Source organism: Atheta coriaria, unplaced genomic scaffold, assembly GCF_025399875.1.
Source record: "Atheta coriaria isolate IRGN ID8LTWV9N9 unplaced genomic scaffold, Caltech_Dcor_3.1 hic_scaffold_9_pilon, whole genome shotgun sequence".
NCBI classification, from domain to species: Eukaryota; Metazoa; Arthropoda; class Insecta; order Coleoptera; family Staphylinidae; genus Dalotia; species Dalotia coriaria.
The window spans coordinates 563,252-585,583 of record NW_027045451.1 but is presented as its reverse complement, the minus strand read 5'-3'; the positions used below and the strand labels follow the sequence as shown (position 1 = coordinate 585,583).

General features: G+C 39.4%; 4 protein-coding genes and 1 long non-coding RNA gene across 5 annotated transcripts; 1 reads left to right on the top strand and 4 right to left on the bottom strand.

Moving 5' to 3' along the window:
- Positions 1-461: 461 nt before the first annotated feature.
- puf (ubiquitinyl hydrolase 1 puf) lies at positions 462-12,065 on the bottom strand. Its single transcript, XM_065312830.1, is given in 20 exon segments — positions 462-1,141; positions 1,219-1,459; positions 1,512-2,086; positions 2,144-2,378; positions 2,433-2,847; positions 2,904-3,351; positions 3,402-3,666; positions 3,724-4,212; positions 4,273-4,741; positions 4,794-5,071; positions 5,132-6,901; positions 7,033-7,307; positions 7,363-8,987; positions 9,048-9,488; positions 9,543-10,839; positions 10,898-11,032; positions 11,081-11,182; positions 11,185-11,543; positions 11,608-11,704; positions 11,849-12,065. Coding segments are annotated over 20 exon segments (9,792 nt in total). The 5' UTR covers positions 11,892-12,065; the 3' UTR covers positions 462-908.
- Positions 12,066-12,165: 100 nt separating this feature from the next.
- Positions 12,166-16,383, bottom strand: LOC135799649 (integrin alpha-PS5-like). The gene is given in 12 exon segments (XM_065312832.1): positions 12,166-12,562; positions 12,620-13,380; positions 13,383-13,550; positions 13,609-13,850; positions 13,908-14,029; positions 14,082-14,255; positions 14,321-14,506; positions 14,568-14,981; positions 15,041-15,179; positions 15,241-15,545; positions 15,662-15,774; positions 15,830-16,383. Coding segments are annotated over 11 exon segments (2,964 nt in total). The 5' UTR covers positions 15,738-15,774; positions 15,830-16,383; the 3' UTR covers positions 12,166-12,185.
- Positions 16,384-16,530: 147 nt separating this feature from the next.
- On the bottom strand, positions 16,531-18,192 carry LOC135799648 (uncharacterized). Its single transcript, XM_065312831.1, has one exon. The coding sequence runs from the start codon at positions 17,962-17,964 to the stop codon at positions 16,717-16,719; it is 1,248 nt and encodes a 415-aa protein (XP_065168903.1). The 5' UTR covers positions 17,965-18,192; the 3' UTR covers positions 16,531-16,716.
- A 1,011-nt stretch (positions 18,193-19,203) lies between these two features.
- LOC135798068 (uncharacterized) lies at positions 19,204-19,409 on the top strand. The gene is made up of 2 exons (XR_010549655.1): positions 19,204-19,263; positions 19,320-19,409. It is a non-coding gene; the product is annotated as an uncharacterized lncRNA (long non-coding RNA).
- On the bottom strand, positions 19,280-22,313 carry LOC135798064 (DDB1- and CUL4-associated factor 5). Its single transcript, XM_065310748.1, has 5 exons — positions 21,977-22,313; positions 21,684-21,870; positions 21,363-21,626; positions 20,484-21,308; positions 19,280-20,433 (listed from the first exon to the last, which is right to left on the bottom strand). The coding sequence occupies exons 1-5, from the start codon at positions 22,170-22,172 to the stop codon at positions 19,668-19,670; spliced, it is 2,238 nt and encodes a 745-aa protein (XP_065166820.1). The 5' UTR covers positions 22,173-22,313; the 3' UTR covers positions 19,280-19,667.
- Between the last annotated feature and the right edge of the window lie 19 nt (positions 22,314-22,332).

Here is a 22,332-nt window from a genome sequence, read left to right as displayed (position 1 = left end):
ATAGAGGAAATTATTCACTAGAAATAAGAAATAAATAAAAAACTCTAGCAGAAAATATGTTTAATTATGTTTTTTATTTTGCAAGATTGCAATATTATAACAACACCACAATATAAGTAATAAGTAAATACATATCAAACTCATATTTATTGTATTATGGCAGAAGTTTGGATAGAACTGACGTGGGATCAAGAACTGGAAGAAAGAATAGTAGGACAAACCTAACTCGTTCCTTCTTCCTCTTCTGTGATTGGAAGAGCACTAGTTGCAAGCTGATGCATCACCTTTACGGGCTCACTCACGTATCCCTTGTCCTTCAGCTCCTTCCCCACCAATCACAGCGGATCGACGGCAGGTAGAAAATGGTATGATTGTTCCAGCAGTCTAGTCGCAGGTTCTTCTCTCCTCTCTCGGTGCATCAATGTGTTCGTGATTTACGAATCTAATGTACAACAAATCACTTTAATATATAGAAGACATCATAATTTATTTAACAGTCTTTAGAAAAACAACTAAGATAGCATTTACAACGCACCCAAAAGTTTTAGCATTGGTTCTGTCAAGTGTGAACAGCCGTACCAAAAGGAAACAAAATTCTTACTCATTTAATTGTTTATCATCATAAGGGTAAATCCACCAGTCAACCTTTCAAAACTTCATTTTATCATTAAACTCCAAATATTTGGCAAATAAAAATTTTGAAACATAATATATGTAATAAGCATCTCTATACAATGACTAAAAAGATACAAAATGTTTATAATTATTACATATTTATAACTTGTGTGTTAAAAATAAACTTATTATTTTGGCAAAGAAAAAATCATAATCATCAAATATTCGGCAAACACTCATTAACCGGTAGTCAAAAACGTGGATTCCATTCATGTACTCCATTTTACTGAACGTCAAACTTGCTCCTTCACAATCGCAAGTAATTGGCTTATAGTTTCTTCAAGTAGTTTTAAATATTTCATTGCATCCTTTGACTTGGCTTCGTCCGTGTTGATACATGAAGTTTCATTCATTGTTTCGGAATCACTCTCGCTCTTATCAGTTTTGTCCTCGATTGTATTCGCTACACTTTTCGACGTGCTTGGTTTTGCTTCTTCGCCGGGATGTGCCCCAGTGGTTGATTTTTCTATTAAAAAAATTAAATATCACATTTTTGCTCCAAATTTAAACTCGCGGATAACGTAAAGAAATTAAAATACACACCTTTCACTTTATTCTTATCAATTTCAGCTTCAACTATCGTTTGTAGTTGATTCAGCGTCCCAACTAACATATTCGGAGGCACAGCCTCCGGACTCTTATACACCAATATCAAAGCGCGTAAATCACTCGCCAATTGTTTCGCTCGCTTCTTCAAATCAACGCCGCCAACTTGTTCGCTTAATGATACAACTGTGTTGTCAATCATTGTCAACGTTTGCTCGGACAAAACATGCGCAGATACCTAGAAAACAAAATTATAGCAACAAAAGTATGATTTATTAAATATTTGTTACCTTTGGAAAGAAAGTTGTTAAAAATTCGTAGATGACATCCACCAACAGCGCTATCCTTTCGTCCAACAGAACCGCATCAATATAATCAACAAAATAATTACACGATGTAAGCATATTAATGTATTTCCGATCAACATGCTGCACACGCAAAACATCCAGCCACAGCTTCGGGAAAAACATCGAATGAAGTGGCACCGCCTCAAAGCCCACCATTGCGCTTAATGTTACCATCACATCGGATAGAGTGTCGGAGTTCACAGCCAATCTGCACAACATGTCAATAAATTCGTGGTACGGTGTGTAGAACTTATCCAAGGCTTCGTCGTAATCAGAATCAACGCCTCTTGCACATTCAAGCTGACTTTGTGGCACCGTCATTTGCACCATTGGCCTTAATGGCCGCGCGATGCCTTTGCCGCCAACTGCTGGTAAACTATGACCGCGTCGTGGAAAATACGGACCCAGCGGAACCGCATCATGACTATCTTGAAATGCTGAATGACAATGAGACAACAGAGGTACAAGTATTTGCATTGCTTCGTTTGGCATGATGAGGACAAATTCTTTCAGGATTTCTAAAAGAAAACCACAAATAAATTAACTAAAATAACATAATTGAATAATAAACATACCAATACAGAATATTCGCATGTCTGGAGGATTATAAGTGTTCAAAAGTGATGCTAACTTTCGAAGTACTTCAATCCAATCCTTACAAGCCAGTAGAATACCCCGCGAATCTTTTGAATCTCGATAAAGCCTCACGCATCGCACGAGATCCATCATTATCGCCAACACTTCCAATAATTCACCGGACACGTGACACGCAGTAGCCTCATGCAGCATAACATGTAGATTTTGAAATGCCTAAACAAAATAAATCATTAGAACAAACAATGTTGAATATTTGAAATAAATTACATCAAAAACTATTTGCAATCCGCCATTATACACCACATAAAGTTTATCGTCGTTACTTTCGACGAGAATTCGAAAAGCCGAAATCAATGTCGTCCAGCTCGTCCTTCCATCCAAACTCTGCAAGTATGTTATCAGAGTTGTACGCCTGAAACTCGAGATCTCTCGTTGATCTGTCTCGGAACAATCCGGACTCTTCATGACCATCAATTGCATAAGTTTAAATAATTCCTCGACTGCATTCGGATATTGTGATGGATGCGGCGTGATATTCTTGAACGCCCATTGAAGATTCTGATGTTGTGCAAGTTGTCGCGTGAAAATGCGTGAGAGTTGACACATCATTCGTAACAAGCCATAGTATGCAGGTAACATTGCTCTGTTGTACACAACAATATCTTGATCTTCATGATCAGCCCTATAAAATACAACGTTGAAGATAAAACAAATTTTGTGCTTTGAATATAATCTTACAAGATATAATTGAATGCAATGTTCTTCGTGACGTGCGCGTTTTGTAGCATCAATTGCACGTTTTCCGGACAATCCGTACAAACGTGATTCCAAAACGCCAGCACGGCCTGCTTGTTGTGATGCGCTGGAATGGACGGCTCCGACAATTTCGGATGAAACAAATGCCACAGATGTAAGAAATACTGTCCGAATAAAAGTTTCTCCGTTCGCGATATGCAACAATACATTAAGAGAGCAAAAAACGTTGTGAGTTTCATTGTGCCATGTTGTTGCATGTCGGTGTAATGTTTCGCAGGCGTCAGTAAGCGTAACAAAGCCGTGTAGATTTGATGCAGAATATTGAGCGCTTCGGGAGTCAATTGTGGCTCACGATGCATTCGATGTGTCGCTCGGAAACCCTGCCGGAATTGTGAACTTGGCACCAACGACACAATCAAAAATCCCGCAGCTAAAAAGAAATAATTTCAACTTGTGCGAAATAAAATTATTGATAATTACCATTTCTAACACGTTGATTGCCATGCGCGATGAGAAAATGTTCCAGCCAGGAATCCAACGATGATAAAACCCATTGATGGACCAATCGACTCCGCGTGACTTGTAAAGCTAACCAGTCCAATGCGGAACATGGACAGCATTCGGCCGCTTCCCATACTCGTTGCAAAACTAATTGAGTAAAGCATGGCAGTCCCGACGGCCCGCCGGGACTTTGATTCGAACCCTCGGTGAGCAAAGTTAACAATTTAAAAAATGGCTGACAAGACTGCAATTGCAAATCAACATTATTTCCGACCATTCTATCGTCCATAAATTCACTTACGTCCGAATTTCGATTGATTGCCTGTGAGAGCATGCCAATGATGGACGTGGCGAGTCGTTCATTGCCGCGACAAATCGAATGTATCAAATGCTTCGTCTGCTGTAAATTGATATTATCTTTAATCTGCTGGTACAGAAAGGGGAATCCCTTGCCGCCCGCAACGGCATTGTAGTCTTTAATACTGAGCTTCAGTCTTAAATCGGTGTCGCGGCTCTTTTCGACCAGCGACGCAATCAGCGTGATCATTTTGTCCAGGGACGCAGGTTTGTACTTGTCGGTGGGTAACGCAACCACCTCTTCTTCCTCTTCGCCTTCGCTCACGTCGACAAAATCATGCACTTTGTGACCGAGATAAAAGTCGATCATTGTGTGTATAGCACCAACTGTAAGTAGAAACTTCGATTCGTCCTCGCCCATTCTGCTAAACTCGAATAGAAAGCCAAAATATTCCGTTAAGTGCTTAAGATGCGCTTTTGCTCCATGTTCCATCTAAAAATAACATAAAAGTTAATATTTTTACCCGAAAAACGCAGTTTTAAGAATATTTACCAATGATAAAAGTTTTTTCACAAACTTGGTGACACAAGATGCGTTCCCAATCTTAGACGGATCAACATTCACGATTTCATCATCGCTAGAACTCGACTTGCTATCACATTCAACATCCTCATCAACGATTAGATACAAAGGAGAATGCGTTTGTTTCAAACGCTGCACCACATGAATACACAGCCGCTGGAACATTTGACGTACGATTTGATTCGGGCATTTAAGTAACACTTGCACCGGCCACCATGTGTCATTCGCCATGTGTTCCAAGAACCACGTGCACGCTTCCTGGCACGCGTTGAATTGCTTAGTCACCAGTTCCACCCACTGCACCATTGTTGGTTTTTCTTTGGCGTGGATAAACGTCTCGATGAAGAATGACGTGGATAATTCAGCAGAGCGTTGTGTAATGTCTGGTCGTAATGGCATGAGAGTTTTGGGAATGTATCCACAAATTTGCCACATAAAACTTTTAAAAAACAAAATTAAGATAAAATTTAATAAAAATAATATTAACTTACTTGAAATAAGTATGTTCAAAGATATTTTTATCTTGAATAAAGTGCATGTTATCCTGCCAGATCCAATCTTCAAGTTCCTTACTCAATTCAAACGTTGTGGATGTAGAAGGCGTCGATAAAAATGGCGGCTGTAAATTAGTTTCAAGCGTAGTAGAAGCACAATCAACATTTTCGCCCGGCGTCGGCGGGGATTTCTCATAAAATAACATATAAGCACTGTTTGTTTTCTCAAAACTAAAATCCATAAACTTATCCGTTACGCTGTCATACGTTTTACTCTGAAACAAACACAAACCATCAATATTTTACCGTTTTTCCTGATAATTCGCAAAACTTACTGTCATTTCACCGCCAAAACACTCGGCAGCAATTTGATTCGGGTCAAACGGCTTCACTTCAGCATCGTTGAACAGAAACCACTTATCTCTAGCGCCCGCAGTCCGATCCTTAATAAAACTATAATAATGTCCCCCGTCCGCCGTCCCTGTATGTACAGTCACACCAATCAAATCATATTCGTACTGTTCTTGATCCTGCTGCTCGCATTTAGGCTTATCCTCCTGATGATGCTGAGACATCAATTGTTTCTCTACATATCCGGCCATATTCAGTCTCAGAGGAAACGAAAAATGCGTATTCACCTTCTCCTTAAGCATAGTGAGCATATTAAAAGTATAGCGCATCGTATTGAAGCATAAAATATGCGGTAGTTTCTTAAAACAAGCGCGTTTCTCCGCTCGGACCTTCTTGCCGCATTGTGAGCACGTGTACATGTTATCGCCCTCCAAAGTATCCTTAACAGTAACTTCGTCTAAAGATTCATAGAGATTTCGCATGTCTGCGACTTGACAGCGCACAGTATAAAACTCTTCAACTGTCCGACTCACATGATCACAATCCAATGAAACCACATTGTTGCTGAGAACCCCACAGAATAAATTCTTGACAACGTTTTTCAACGCCGGCGTCATTTCCTCAAGTTTGCTCACAAGATCAATAAAAAACTCCGCCATGTCTTTTTGCTCAGCTGTATTCAATGGCTGATGATCCATCGTGTAAACTTTACAGAAACTGCGTGGATTGTAGGCCTTGCGTTCGCTCTCCAACAGATACGCAAACATTCGCTGTAGTTCTTTTAATGTGGGTTCATGTTTAGAGTGCAATGTATCAGCGGCAAGGATAGACGCTCTGGCCTGCGGCATCATGTACAAATGTTGCATACACGACGCCATGTAACACGTGGCCCCTAAATTGGTCAAACCAACATACCCACACTCGGACCTACCATCTTCATGCGGCCAATAATCCCAGGGATAAGGCGAGTTAGGTCCGGGTTGATGTTGCTTCAAAAGACGCTCATGCAGCATATCGTAATTATCCGGAGCGCCTTTGACTAAATCAACGAGCAGATCAAAAGCAGCGGTGCGCGAACGGGCGGATTTACACTTGGGGACATGCCGCAGTTTCGGATTGGGCAGCGCAAACAAAAAATCAAAGACTTCACTAAGTAATTTCTGGCCGTGTTTGCTAACCTGATAGGGTGGCTTATGTTTGACCAGATTGGTCAATAAATTGAGCAAACCAATCAGTCCATCGTCATCAATCGTCCTGTGACGGGCCTCTAAATATTCCCGCTCCAAAACAGAATTCGCAATCTTTTCAGTCAAACGATTAATATCAATAACGCATGTCTGCGGTTCTTCCAAACTCTCCTTTACCAAATCACTCGGTAATGAGTCAACTAATCGAGCAACCAACCAGAAGTAATCCCTACATGCAGGCCCATACGGTTCTTTACCTTCTTCAGGCGCTTGAATCACTTCGATCTTTTGCGGACGCATTTCCTCAGCTTTGTTCATGTAAGTTAAAAGATGTGCGAGCATAGGTGCAACCAAACCATTATCATGAGTATCGGCATTATTAGCAGACACACCTAAACACAAGCGATATAATGCTGAGCAGACTTCTCTGCGCACAGACGGTTCGGGATCTTCTAGGACCAAACGTTGTAACCACGTGGAAAAATTCGGTGTTTGGAAGAGTCCCTCGCGTGCATCTTCATCGCAATGCAACCAGGAAACTAGCAGGGCCATTGCATAATGAACCACCTGAAATTACCGCAAAAGTTTGTTTGTTACTCTTTCACGTGGAAATTACTCAACCGATTGCCAAGAAATTTTGTACACATATTTTCAAGAAAATTGCGAAAAACATAGAAAACTTTTTTTTTCTAAATTACCTGCGCGCGTCCCCAAAAACCAGTCTTATAATGATTGGGATCCCGTGGCATGGACGCTTCCTGCAGGATACTGGTCAACTGTGGCATAGCTGTTTTAACATCCAACATCCCGAGCATAGTTTCATTCAACAACGGAATAATAATTTTCTCCGTCCGGCTTGGTCGTGACTCCTGCGGTAATGGTTCCACACCCAGCTGACACAAAAGTTTCAACAGCGAGGCCAAACAATCCTGTTGCCATTCGCTGCCATCGCCCCCGGATCGCTGCAAGACGCCTGTAACCAATTCCACAATAGAATCCACAAGAGTAACCTAGTCCTAATCCCTCACCAGACATAAATATATCAAACAAATGCCGCAGACCACCTTGCTGGATAAAAAAGCGACTCCACGGTTCGCGTTGATTGTCACCTTTGCCATTCGACTGGACACTCAAAGATTCGACGATATAAAGAGAATACATCAACTTTTGTGCGGATGACGGATCGAGCAACTCCGGCAGAGGTGTGTCCAACATCTGAAAGCCTCGTAGAAGAGTTGGATTCGTCGGTAGGAGACTAAGAATGTCCCAAACGCGACGGCTCAAGACTTGCGCTTTCGTGTGCGGAATGTGATGTCCTCCTTTAACCGGAGTTTTCATGCTGCTTAGCGTGTGCATTAATGAAAACAACTGTTCGAAATATTTCGATCTCAATAGTAATAAGGTTGGGATTGATTCACGGGGTGGCGATGGTTGCATAGACGGAGAATCCATACAATCACGTTTCTTCATGTTGCGTGAGACACCCATCGAGATATACACCATTTGGTTTTCTTTGAAACCCAAATCCGCGAGTGTTTTCTCATCGGAATCGGTCATCAGTTCTTGACCTTGCGTTATAATTCGAATTGGACTCTCACTCAACGGCGTTGTATTCGACCCAGGACTTGCAATTTCCGCGTTTTTCAAATGGCACAAATCCTCCCACCATTTTGCAATCTCCGCGCGTAAATCAGCAACAAAATCAGTACTCAAAAGGTCTAAAATGCACCTTTCAGACATCCCGGCTGGTTGGACAATCAACCGCAGAGGAGTGCAGTTTCTATCGCCGAGAACCGCCGCATGACTGCCGACTCCTTTACCTTCCAACGCCCAACGACGCAAATGATATGCATACCTCCTGCGGAATGTCTCCATGTGTGTTTTCAACAGCAGCAACGCACGTTGAATACACAACAATGGAGCCTCCTCAGAGCCTAGGCTAGTAGACTTGCTCAAATCATCACTAGCAGCCTCCAAATTACTCATGCACTGCGCAACAAACTGCCCCTCATGCTGCAAATTCTGTCCCATATAATACCCATTCAAATATTGAATGGCCGCCATACTGACGTCTGTATTATTCGCGCGGAGTGCAATCTTCCACATGTGATCCATACCGAGAATATACCCATCCTGACTACTGCTGTCCATATTGGCGGTTGCTATACGCGCTAGATTACAAAGTTGTTGGAATAAACTCAAACAAGTCATGCTAAAAGTCTCAGGTGGTAGGCTAGGTAAATGCACCAGGTATAAACGCTTCAATGCTTCGATACCCAATGCATGCAACTCTGTACTCTTCGCTTGCGATAATAACCAGCTGAAAAGTTCATCACAACATTCCGTGTCACGAGCCATGCACAACCATAGCGTGTCCAGTTGTTCAATGCTGAGTTTAAAGTTGCTAGGTGATACTAAGGGTGAAAACACCGCGGAGAGAAAGTGTAGTCGGACTTGAATTTCCATCTGATGCGTGTAGAGAATCGAGCATTTATCCTTGTTGCCGGCGTAGGTTTTTAAATTATTAAAGAAATGCGCCATCATACCGTGCTGCTTCTCAGCCCAGTGGGTGACATGATGCATATCTGAGTTTCTAAACTGTTGGAACGAAGTTAACAATTTCGGCAGTAAGCGTAACGAAACTATCACAGACCTAAAATATACCAGATAAGTTTAAAAACAATAAAATCCAAAAATAACAGAAAATACTTACGTATTATTTGCCAAATTGTGCAGACAGCCCTCGATAAATTTCATCCTAATAATCCTATCCGTATTATAACACAAAAGATTACACAGCGTCTTCTCAGCCTCCAGTGCAAGCCCCTCGCCAAGCTGACCAATCTTACAATCTTGCAGCAAGTCCCAGAGTAAAGTCTTACCCGGCTGACACACATTTTCCACTTTAAAACAAGCGGATAGTCGCGGATCAAGACGCACCGGAGACTTTTCGGGCGACGATTGATTTCCCATCGCGTGCAGATTCATTTGAGCATGTTCTGCCAACTGCGCAAGTTCCTCCTCACAAACAGAGTCCTCACCATCAAAATCCGCCATGTTTTTCTCAGATTTATTACTCATTCTCGATGAATAACTGCCGTCTGCATCATTTTCAACTTCTGCTTCTTCCCCGCTTAATAACTCCAACATATGACTATAAAAATCAATTTTTAATAATATTTTTAAACTATTTTTACTTAAAACATACCTTGAACTCCTTGGATGCATTGATAAAAAATTTGCAGCATTGTGAACTTCCAGATTCGGTGTTTCTTTGCCTAGTTCACTACAAGATGAGCTTTCCTCGAGATAAACCGTTCGTTTCAACCCGCTTTCGACTAAACTATCCACTTGTGCTGGCAGCATTAAACTAGCAGCTTCTTTAAGCGCAGCCCTTTTAATCTCTTGATCACTATCCGCTTCCACATCGGAAAGTTCGGCGATATCCTCGCGCCTCGTGCGTTTCTCTCGCAGTTTCTTCAGCCTGTTTTTCCGCAGCATTTTTCGACGTTTCCTGTATTTATTCGGCGATTCATCAGCGTCTTCATCCTGTGAGCTGCTAAACGCAACCGGATCGATTGTATCATGATCCTCGGCGGGACTATTCAGTAATTTCTTCCTCGCCGAGCAGTTTTCGGCGGTTTTCTCCAACTTTTGCATTTCTTTCGGGGTTTTTACCTTTGATCCATCATTATCACTACTTGTAGCGTCCGCATCACAACCCTGCTTGCGCAGTTTACACGGCGTAGGCCCCTCACTGTCGATAATATTAATATCCTCTTCGACTTCGGCGTTGTCACTTTCAGACTTGTGGCTCTCCGATTGCCCGCTGCTATCGCGATGTTCCTCCTCCGAATTGCTTTGATCTATGCTAACGCTATTCTCGGATGAACTCGCGCATTTATGCAGTGCTATACCTGCGGCCGAGGCCGCTAATCCGATTAAGCCGGTTTCACTTCCGGCACCGCCACGCGTCCAGATGAATTTGATCAGCGCCGATGCCAGGTACAATGTTTGTTCGGTGTGATCTTTAGGCTCCAGCTTGACAAGCAAACTGTACAAATGTAATGCTGGTGGGGCAGATAAATGCTTGACTAAACCAGGCAGTAGATCATGCACGGGTTTCGCGCAGTGTTTCAACTGCGCCGCCGCCCAAATAATATCCATATTCTCGCAGGTGATGCGACCTTCCATCGCGAGGAAATTCAAAATGATGTGACTTTGTTTGATCACCTCTACGTGCAAATTAGGCCCGAAAATATGCGAAATTATATTGTTACTTATCAACCAATCGGCCATTAATCGAGGGGCTGCTTCCGCTTCCGGCAGGGCTTCACCGACGCACAATTCAGCCAAAACACCGATTTGATTGTTGATTTGTGTGATGCCGGCGAGGCGCATCGTCAGCGTTGTGGATGTGAAGTATTTAAATGCTAAATCCAGTCCGTCCAGATCAAAAGCCATCGGTGTATCAAGCGGATCTTTAATCGCATTCCACATAAAATCTAAAAATGCATTTTTATATTAGAAAAAACATAATTTTACTTAAAAAATTAAACATACCAGCCATACTCTTGATTGTTGGTGTGCGTAAATCTTGATCTGATAATTTACACATGTATCTAAGCACACAGGACCTCAATGGAACTAATAAAGACACCATACTTTTAAAATTCATCCATAACTTTAAATTGCAGACTAAAAAGATTTATTAGTAAATAAACAATTTTTTAATAAAAATCTTACCAACTGATATCATGGCATGTGCTGTTGATACAGGCAAAGCTTCAGGTGTTAAATTAGTAAAACAAGAAGTCATAGCATGCAAACCTCCGGTTTTACAAAAAGGCTCACATTTCGAAGGAGAAATATCGGAATTTCCGCATCGTGAAGATCGCAGAACATATTCAAAGACTGTATCTCTTGCTGTGTGAGATCCTCAAACTTAGCCTGGATGGTGTGTTTGAATGCGACATACAGAGGAAAATTCAACAGGAAGATCTTTGAGACTAACACAAGTAGTTTATCTCTTTCTTGAATTATCACATCATCCACCGCCTTTTCTTTTCTCGCTTCTTTCGCTTCATCGTTATCGGCCTCGCTTTCACCTAATGCCTTAAGTTGGCAGACTGCTAAATAAATTATACCCTGTGTAATAATGCTGAATTTTTCAAAATTCTTTGGATCTCGATAACAACACATGCATTGCCTATGAAAAGATAAAATATTGTGTTAGTTATTAAAAGAAACAGTTTAGAAGATGTGGGGTTTACCTTGTAGGCCATGTTTGTACATAAACTAATAATATTCCAATATCATCTTTTGTTAAAACAGGCAACTCACTAGATTCCCTAAGCACCTTTGTTTCATCTGTAAATGAGTGAAAATAACCGCTATCAAAAGTGAAACTTGCGACGCGAATGTTTACGCTGTTGTGGCGCGTGTTGAACGCGAAATGTTTGCTAGGAAACGAATAATACCGGCTGATTTTTTGAGTAAATTCGATCAACTTACATGAGAGTAGCAGTTGTAGAAATTCCGAGCACGCATCGCACATTTTTCAACCGGTAGCGCGCGTGTTTCACTCGGCGAACATTGCATTCGCGGCTGAAGGAGCTTCACACAATGTGTTCGCTTATCGCAACTCGTCGCACGCTCATTGATAAATATAAAAATTAATTACAAACATCCACCATCTTTTATTCAAGCACAACCAACAGCTGTCATCATCGTATGGTGTAAATACTAGGGATTTTGGTTTGTGAATTGTGTGATTGGTAGCAATTGTACAAGATGGCAGCCTGTTGTATGGAAGGTAGAATACGTGTCCATTAAACTTATAAAATAAAATTTATTTCATTTCCATTTCTTCCACGGCTTCTATACATTCATTTTCTGATTCATTATCTGTATCAGGTGGTGGTGCACCACTTAAACGAGCATTTGTAAATTCCTCCGCTACGGCTAGTCGCATTTCTTCTTCCATTTGAAGTTTCTTTGTTCTTGAGAAAAATCCACATTTGTATAAAATTAAAGTTACAATCAATAACAAAATAAGCCCCGCTATTGTAGCACTAATTAAAATCCACATATCCAGGCGGAATTCATTCGAATCCATAAATGTACTTGTTACATTTACAAAGTTGTTTGATATTGTATCAATTTCAAACTCAGCTTCCACTAATCCATAACTATTCAACAAAATTCTGTTTTCGACAGTTAAAACTCCTAGAAATTCATACAAAATGTAAAATGGGAAGCAATTCTTCAATTATAAACACTTACGTTTAATTGCAGTAATATCCAATAAGGCTTTCACTCGAACTACTGCAATATCTTGTTCGTTTGTAATGGCTCCAATGTCACAAGTGAATTTTGTACATTGTACATTATTCTTCAAATCTCTACAATCCAGTGTTAAAATCTCACCTATTTCTTCCTCTATTATCTCATTTTCGTCTACTATTGATGTTTCTTCGGTATAATCACTTTCATTGAGATTATTTGAGTAAATAATCATATTCTCACTCGGAATTTCTCTTCGTTCTCGTTCAGGTCGTTGTATATCTTCTTCAACATTCAAATCTGTATCACCATGAGATTCAGATTCTTCTCGGATGTATTCTACTTCAGAATGATTCTTACACAATAATTTTTGTCCTCTTAATGAACCCTCAATTGAATATAATTTAACAAACGCAATAGACACATTATTTTCCACAACATGAGTTGGTAAATTAATCAAAATAGAAACTTGCTCTGCAGGACTATAACCACTCTTTTGAATCTCAAAAATTTGTCTAAATGTTGCGTTTTTTGTGTAAAACTGTAATGCAGGTTCTGCTTTTCCAATAAGTTTTAAATCCACGACGTTTTTCAACTGTAAAGTTACAGATTTTTGTTGTACAGGATTCTTATTCACACTTGTTGTGGTAACGTTCATTGTAAACGTCACATTTGATCCATAATCAATCCGGACGTCTTTCATATTCAACGCAACACTTAGATATATTTGTGTTTTTAATGGGTTACCAACAAGACAGACTAATATTCCTGGATTGTCTTCAGAACACTTTTTGGGATTGAATTAAACTGTATATACTTTGGTAGAGTGATAGTAAATTGTGTCAGGTATGCACTATCTCCAGAGTTGCTTATCAAGACATCCATTCGGATAATATCAGCGGATCCAATGACAAACTCACGAATTTCCGTTCTGTAATATTTAAAATTGTGATTTTTGTGTTTAAATTTGTTAATTTTTGTATTCTTACTCTAAAATGTAGAATTTTGCATCAAAACTTAAGTTACTTGTGCATACGTCATCATCTCCGCATCCCAAAGCGAAGGAAAATTCATTTTCCAAAGGACGTACGTTTAATAAAACAGGACAAGTTTTACAAAATGTGTCTGTGTTGTTTAATCCAACATAATAATTACTTTTTCTTGGTGCATCTTGGACGATTTCATAACTTACACTGATTTTCACAGGCTCAGTCAAATAATATAACTTTTCCTATAAAAAAATACTTAAAAATACTAAAAATACAATATAAATTTGATAAATTATTACCTTTGATGTTAAAATGAATGTTTCACATTTGTTATCAAGCAAAAACTCTTTTTGAAGTGTTGTTGGTGGTGCTAACAACACTCTTTGATAATTTTCATCAATTGTGAGTGTTCTACGGATTGCTTTAACACAAAAACTAATTAAATTTGATTATTATTAACATATTCTACTTACTGATATGTTTAGGAGTGTATGGACTTGCTAAATGTGTATAACAATGCGCAATTCTTGTCGTTCCGAAATTAATCTTGGTGCCATTTATTATTTTCAAAGATGAGCTGATTTCTACCAGTGGATTTGATCTAATGATGGCTACATGGCCGGATAAATGTGCCCCAATCGAAATATCTTCAAATAATACAAAATAATTTATATTTAAAGAATATAAACACATGTTAACCTTAAATATTTACCTGGATATCCATTTCCATCAATATCCAAAGCATTTGAGACACTTATACCGAAACCTCGCAGTTTATTATCAATATTTTTCGCTTGTAGAATCTGCGCAGGTGTAGTAACGAGACCATACGGTCCGCCATGATAAATATAAACAATTCCTCGTTTATTGTCACTGAAAGGTTCCCCCACGGCAATATCTAAACAATAAACATGTTAAAATAAGTTTTAAAGTTGAATATACAACATAAATAACATAACCTCCATATCCATCTAGATTTAAATCTCCTAGAAATGTTATCGTGGTGCCATAATGGCCGCTGTCACTACTTCCGGTCAAATGCACAACACTATTCGCATCTGTAAAACTATTACGTTCCTTTCCACCGTAATAAATATGTATTCGACCGTCGTTGAAGTTTTTATCCGAATAAAATGGCGCGCCAACAATTAAATCGTCATAACCATCACCGTTTAGATCACCGGAAGCTAGGGACGCACCAAAATATTCCCCTATTTGACTTCCGGATAGTATAAATTTTTTATCGATGAAACTATCGTTGCCCGGTTGAAAATTATACAATATCACTGTTCCGCAGTATTTACTGCCTTTTGGTGCTGAGGAAGCAAACATTTGGTGACTTGAAACGTATCGACCGGAAGAAACTGCATATCCTGTTAGAAAAAAGACAAAAATTAGGATTTTATTCTTTTTATGATGTTTTTTGATTTACCAAACAACGAGAACGAATCTCCCATGTACATTGAAACTCGATTTTCTATGGAATTTGATGATGAATCCCCGGAGTATAAAATTGATCCACCAAACCAATTCAACAATCCGGGAGCTCCAAGGATCAAATCCGGATATTGCTATAACCAATAAAAATTGCTACCCATTTTAAAATTTAGAAAATTTGGGATATTTACTTACTTTATCATTGGTAAAATGAGCAGAAAATCCCGCCTCCCCTAGACCATAGTGATAAACAGACATTCTGTATTGCAAAGCCTGAATATACTTTTTTGGGTTAAGCAGTGGTAGTAATTTGTTATAACTTGGATTATCTTGGAGTTTCGCCAAGTAACACGCGCCAATCATATTCGTGTCAGCCGCCCAACGGAAACCACAAACAACCAACACTCCTGCATTGATATTGATATCCATAGTTCCACCGATCCATGCGTTATCCTTGTTGTCCAAGAAACGAAAACCATTACTTCTGGTCATTCCAAAATCTGTCGACATAACCACACTTAAACTTATTAACCTGACATCAATGTACACCACCAGTGATACACAAACGCTAACCTAACCTCAAAATAAACTAAAATGTCTTTATAATTTACTTTACCTTTGTCTATTGACTGCATTTCACAGTATTTTCTTATCTGACATTGGAAAACAACGCCCGGATTACTACTAGGCATGTTTAAATCAGTTCCCTTTGGAGATCCAATAAATACCCTTCAATAAAACTTATTAAATTGAATATAACCAAAAATAAACAAATTTTATTTACCATGATTTGTTTTTACTACGATACAAAGCCGTTGTATACCCAAATAAACTCTCTCTTGCATCAATTCGTAAATTTTTATGCGCATCCTCATAAATAATCGTGTGTAACGTGTTTAAATTATAACCTATTGTTAATTTAACTATCACACACAAGAATATGAACTTAAACATTGTAATTGTCTATTATTTTCGACGTTTACTTCAAAACTAAAGTACAATTAAACTAATTGAACATATTTAATATCAAACAATATAAAATGTGGTGGGCAGCCATGACCACAACACAGGATGTTCCACAGGAAGCGTTACTAATACCCAAACTTATAATATACATATTTAATTCCATTAATTTCATTATCAGATAAAAACTTAAAAGAATACAATTTATATATTGAACTAGCCTAAACCCGCGGCTTCGCTCGCGAATATCTAAAATAATGAAGTTGCTTCCGTACGCGTCTGTAGTCACAGAAGAAGTAACAATGAAGTAGAATGGCGGGAAGTTTAAAATGGCTGAAAGTATAGTCTATGGAAGTATAGTGTACAGTCTCCATAGTGTAGTCAATTGGATTTGATGTTGACGTAGCTGTCGGTAATACAGTGTGATAATACAGTGTGATGGTACTATAGTACTTAGGTTTGAGCTTCATTGCTGGAATGCTAGATGGCGTTAAAGTAGTCAAATAGCCAGATGCAGAGGTATTATTGGCTAAACAATTTCTTTATTTTATTTAAAAAATAATTGTTTTTATTAAATAAAAAGTAGCCTATAACCATTCGGGGACCACTAAGAATATGTGTACAAATTTTCATGATGTTCGGTTAAGTAGTGTTTGCATGAAAGTGTAACAAACATCAGAACTTTCGCATTTATAATATTAGTAGGGATTATAGGTAATCTCTCTCAACAGCGTCCAATATCACACCGCGTATACGTTCCATATATCTGCTTTCATTCTTACTAACGTAAACAAACGCCTTCATGGTTTCCTCGAGGTCATCATCGTTGATCTTCATATTCTGAAAGTCCGGAATCTCCTCCTGGTCACTTAACATCAAATGAGTTACACCAATCGTCATGTGAATGCCAAACAGTGAAAACAATCGCATTTGTTGATGCAGTTCCGGAAGTGTCAAAAAATCATCAACGTCCAATGAGAATCCTTTGAGTAAATCCCGCATTGCATTGTGGTACAACTTCAACATATCATCAAAATGTTTTTCTCTGAGTTTTTTATCCGTACACGTAAAAATAAAGTAAGACAAGTCCAAGGCAGGTGAAGCAATCCGAGATAATTGAAAGTCTAATAAACAGACCTGTGATGGCGGCTGTGATTGCACACTTCCGGTTTTGTCATACAAAAACAACATGTTATTCACCCAACTATCACCGTGGTTTATCACAGCGTACTTTCCAGCTGCAGTTGGTTCTAATGTTTTGATTATTTTCTTCATTGTGTCCTTTGTGTATTCTTCAAAACGCTCACGGGCTTTGACATCTTCCGGAAGCAGTGCTTTCATAACTTTTTCATTGGAACTATCCACGGATTTGCTTGCAGCCGGGCTGTCAAAATCCATCTTTGAGAAGAAATTCTCCGGCATTGCTTCGTATAATTTTTGACTTTCTTCCGGACGTAATTCTTTTAATGCATAGAATAATCCATGGAATTTGCCGTATTCTTTCATTACAAGTTCAACATGATTTAAATCCAAGAATTCCGTTCGATTTCGCATTACATAACCTCGCGCTTTCATGTCGGCCATTATGAGGACTTCCGGAATCTCCATGTCGGATGTCAACAGCTCGGGGAATGCGTTCAGTGGCTCTAAATTATACTCTTTCAAAAGTGTGTTGTAAGTAGACAACACATCTGTATAAAAATAACTCTCCCGGCTGAATGCGTCATTAATTGGCACAACTTTACGAAAATCCGCATTACTCGATGCAGTTTTCATGATTAAATCCAAAGATTTATCACTGGATGGCTCAGATACTTTAACTTTTGTTATGGTTCCCAGATAATTATCACCTTTTGCACTTCCAACATCTGTTTCTATGTTACACTGAGTAAATCCTTCTTTTTTCGCGACTTGTTCAATCAACGAACGCAAACGATCATCCAATTCAATCTCCATTTTGTTTCTGTATAATATTCACTGTTTTTACGAGGTGTACACAACGAGAGAACGTGTCAATGTCGAATAAAGTTGAATGTTGAAGCCCGACGTTATTTATACACACATTACAAGGATTTGAAATAATGATCCCTCCACTTGCACTATCATGTTGAATGTGTTGATGTAAACGTAAACTTAGACACGTACATGTAAACAGAAACATATGGATGATGTTGGGCGATGTTTAACAGTTAACAAACATACAATGACAGACAATATTTAGGAAGTGCCTAATTATTTACTGCGTGTAATTTGTTAAAGTGATGTATCATTGAGATTCAAGGCTGCGTCACAATTCTAGGTCAGCAGAGCAGCAGAGATAAATGTTAATAACAAGATAGAAATATTTAATCATGAATTGGGCCTCATTTCTTGTATGAAAAAATAAGTTTTATAATAGAATTATCAATGCACAGCTGTTAATTGTACAATAAATTGATTCATATAGAAAAAATGTGTGCAGAAAAGAATTTAGTTTAGTAGTCAAGGTTTTTCGAGTGCACAATAACAGTAATTAATGTAATTTGCGCCGTAGATATTTTTCTAAGTGCGCAACAGGTTTTAATATTGTATTTGCTGAGAAAAAATGTTTCAACGAAAAATATGTTTGTGATAATTTGGTTGTGGTATTTAAATTGTTATATAACCGAGTACAGAATGTGTTTTGGGTATTATTATCTGGAGACTAAGCTATTATAAACAAATTTTACTGTAACACGCGAATTATGTGTTGATAACTCAAGGCTGAGTTAAATAATTTGGATTTTTTCTGTGGGTTTATTTTTGTTCATTATTTGCGGTGGGAGAATTGACCGCAATTTTTTATTTAATTGAAAAATGTACTTCTGGATTCAGTAGCGTAACTAATATTTAAATTATTAAGATTTTAAGTGTTAAAAAATAATTTTAACGAAAAAATTGTAAAGATTTTTCATTTTCCTCGATATTTTGATTGCGATTCTCTCGAGTAATAAAAGTACGGTGCACCGAATGAGAGTCACATGTACCTACACCCTACAGCTCTTACCTAACGCATGTTACGCGTCGCATCCCCTCCACAACCACCGGCAGTCGTAGGTAAACACCGCTCGCACAACTCGCGCGCGACCAATCACGTACGCGCCTTCCCCCTCCACTTTTTGCAGGTAGTCCGCGGGTATAAAAAGCGAGCGCGCAGTGCGCACCACGCTCAGTCGTGCCTGAAGCCTCCAGCAGTCCAGTCGCAGTTCTCCAGCTTCTACCTCGGGTCTCTTCAACGTAATTATTTGAAATATCAAATCCACGTTTTATTTATTATTGAATAATATTCGCAGATCTTGACGTCCTCCCTCGTAAAGCATCAAATACATAAGCTAATATAGGTAGTATTTATACATATATAGAAATGACAGTAATCCAACTAATCACTTCGCAAATAGAAAATTAGTATAATACGCGTTCGCTTCTCCTAAACTTAAACATTAGATCCTTCGTGTCCTAAAATAATGAAACACTTGTTATCCGTATCACATCCGTACGCTACCACATTCAAAATTACACAAACTTATACAGAGACAGTCTATTTAGATTGTAAACATAAAGAAAAAATTGGATATAGGATTGATGTGGTGGTTGCTAAAAAAAAAAAGGCCACTCATTTGCAGTCCTTGAAAAAACAAGTCTCAATTGGAATCCGAGTCGATTCCAATCTGTTTGCGCATATTGAGCCGTGCCTTTTTGACGCGCTTACGAAACTTTTCATATTTGTACTCATCATCGGACGTGTCGCACTGATGCCGACGATTCCTCGCCGGTTTACTACCGGAAGACGTGCATGGTCCAGTCGCAAACCCGCTGTCGACCATTTCCGGTGACAAATGCGTGCGCCGCTGCTTAACAGGTGTCATTACTATCTCATAATCGCTATCGCTGAGCGAGCTGTAATTCTCCGTCACGAATTCGCTTGAACCGCGCAAATTATTCGCTACCACATTCGTATTCGCAATCTCAAGGACATTTATGTACATGTCCTGTGAGCCGTTCAAAGGCGTCGGCAAAATATTGACGAAATTATCGGCGGGTGCAGCGCGTGTATCACAGTTTGCAGTGTTTGGTTGCGACGTCTCCTCGTCGGAGTCCTGTTCTATAACGCGGAAGATTGGATTATTCGACGAGGAGCCGGCGGTGATTCCCGTACTTGTGCTAGGAACATCAATCGATTGATGAAGGTGATCACACTCGGAGCGTGATGTACGATGGCGGCTGTACTTTTTATGTCGGCCGCTGGAGCCACTGGCGTGCGTGTTTGTTAAGTTCTCTTTTTCGGAGTTATTATTCGCCACAGTTGGAGAAGTAGCTCTTGTACGCTTAGGGGCTTTACGGGAAGACCATTTGCACTTGGCTTTCTTCGATGCTTTACGTTTTTTATGTTTCTCACGGTTGAAATTTCTAAAAACGCAATTTTATATAAAATTTAACCTCAAAAATATGAAACTTACCGTTGAACTAGTGTTGATGACTTCCACAGCGCCATCTTAGCAAGGCGATTGCGTTTGTGCGCAATCAACTGCGTGATTCTATTCGGACGAAACTTTTTACTCGTCTCATCCGCTTGCATTCGACAACGTGATAAAGACTGCCAGGATAATTGAATTCTATCCTGTACGTGAGTATCGCTATCACTATCAGAAGTAAAAGTCGCTTCTGATTGTGATTCCCAACCCTCAATCTCCCTTTGAATAAGCGAATCAAAGAACGCCATCATTCGCGCATCTTCGGATGTAGATTGATCACTATAATCATGCGAAATGCGTTGTCCTGACGGACCAACCAAACTCATATAATCTTCATGTGAGTAAACAATACGCTGAGTTTCGGTGGTTTCTTTTGTGAGTGAACCAGTCCAAGCCCCAATATGTAACGTACTCCATAGTTTAATCATTTTCTCGACTCCGGAGGAAGCTATAAGATTATTCTGCTTATTGTATCGCACCTGATTGACAATACTACGATGGCCGCGCAAAACAAAATGTGACTGGCCCCATTCGCCATGATCCTCCGCAATCTTCCACATGTATAAATTAAAATCATCCGAACCACTCAAGACGTACTCATCGTCCTCGCCGGCGAAGCAACAAGTTTTCATTGTGCAGGAATTGTAGTACTGCGGATGATAGAATTGTGACACAGCATGGCGTTGATGAGTCGCGTACAGGACGGGTGGAAGACGACGACGAAGCGCAAGGACTTTATCTCCATTCGCGTTGAAGCAAGCGCTGATTCCACTGATATGTCCAGCTTCTTTATCGTAATGAATAAGATAACTATAAAAACATACTTTAGAAATATTTATACTTAATTTAGAGGTTATAATATACTCTTTAGGTTTCCGTGCGTCGAATAACAAGATACCATCATCTGAATTTGCTGCGACTAGGAGAATTGGATTTTTTGGGTTGTACATAACAGAATGAAACCCAACTTTATGTCGTGCTAGACACTGTGGTTCCCCAGGTTCACGAATATCATAGATTAATATCCGTCCATCGTCGCCTGCTGTAGCTAAAACGCTGTCATTGCTGGGATTCACACTCAATCCATACACGGGTTTCTTGTGTGGCAGTTTGACAAGCAATTGCTTCCTGAAATATTCGAGGAAACAATTTGTAACGGGTGATAACTACACAGGGTATATTTACGTCGGGATCTCATGCACCATGACTTGATCATCGTTTCCTCCGGAGTAAATTCTTGCATTCTTTGAATCGAATGATAAACAGAAGATGTTGCTGTCATGACTTGTCTGCATCGGTTCTGGGTTGTTCTTGCACTTTCCATGAATGGATTGTGCCACAGACCAGAGTAGAACTCGTCTGTCATCACCTCCTAAGAAAATTATATAGATTTGTTTTATTTTTATGAATTTTTCATGATTTTTATATATTTTAGTTGTAAGAGTGTTGATTTATTGTGGAAATTGGTGTGACTGTACCTGAAACGAGCAACTCCCCTTCGTTGGAGAACTCGATGGCGTTCACACACCCATAGTGTGCAAACAGATCTTTTTTGTAAAGGTTTTTAGCGACGTTGAGCCGCCGTGCGAATAATTCGCGTTTGATCGCTGTGCCATCAAGCTGCCGTTGTGATAGGAAATAAACTGGGCTAATTTTCGCAGGCTTATCATCCATTATTACGATGCAGTCTTATCCGGCCGAGCCCTGCACTCTCTCACAACTTGTTGTGTTCACAGCGCACTGCTGCAATGATTGCGGCCTGCTGTGCTGCACAAGTAAAACGTCAGGCAGGCTGGCTACTAGATAAATGTCACAATCAGCTGTTACAAACACA

Bases quoted from the DNA above. Each gene is read 5' to 3' on its own strand.
- LOC135798064 (XM_065310748.1), bottom strand. From the start codon at position 22,172: ATGGATGATAAGCCTGCGAAAATTAGCCCAGTTTATTTCCTATCACAA. The intron at 21,309-21,362 runs GTATATTATAAC...ATGTTTTTATAG, and splicing joins GACGCACGGAAACCTAAAGA to TTATCTTATTCATTACGATA. The intron at 20,434-20,483 runs GTAAGTTTCATA...TTGCGTTTTTAG, and splicing joins TCATCAACACTAGTTCAACG to AAATTTCAACCGTGAGAAAC.
- LOC135799648 (XM_065312831.1), bottom strand. From the start codon at position 17,964: ATGGAGATTGAATTGGATGATCGTTTGCGTTCGTTGATTGAACAAGTC.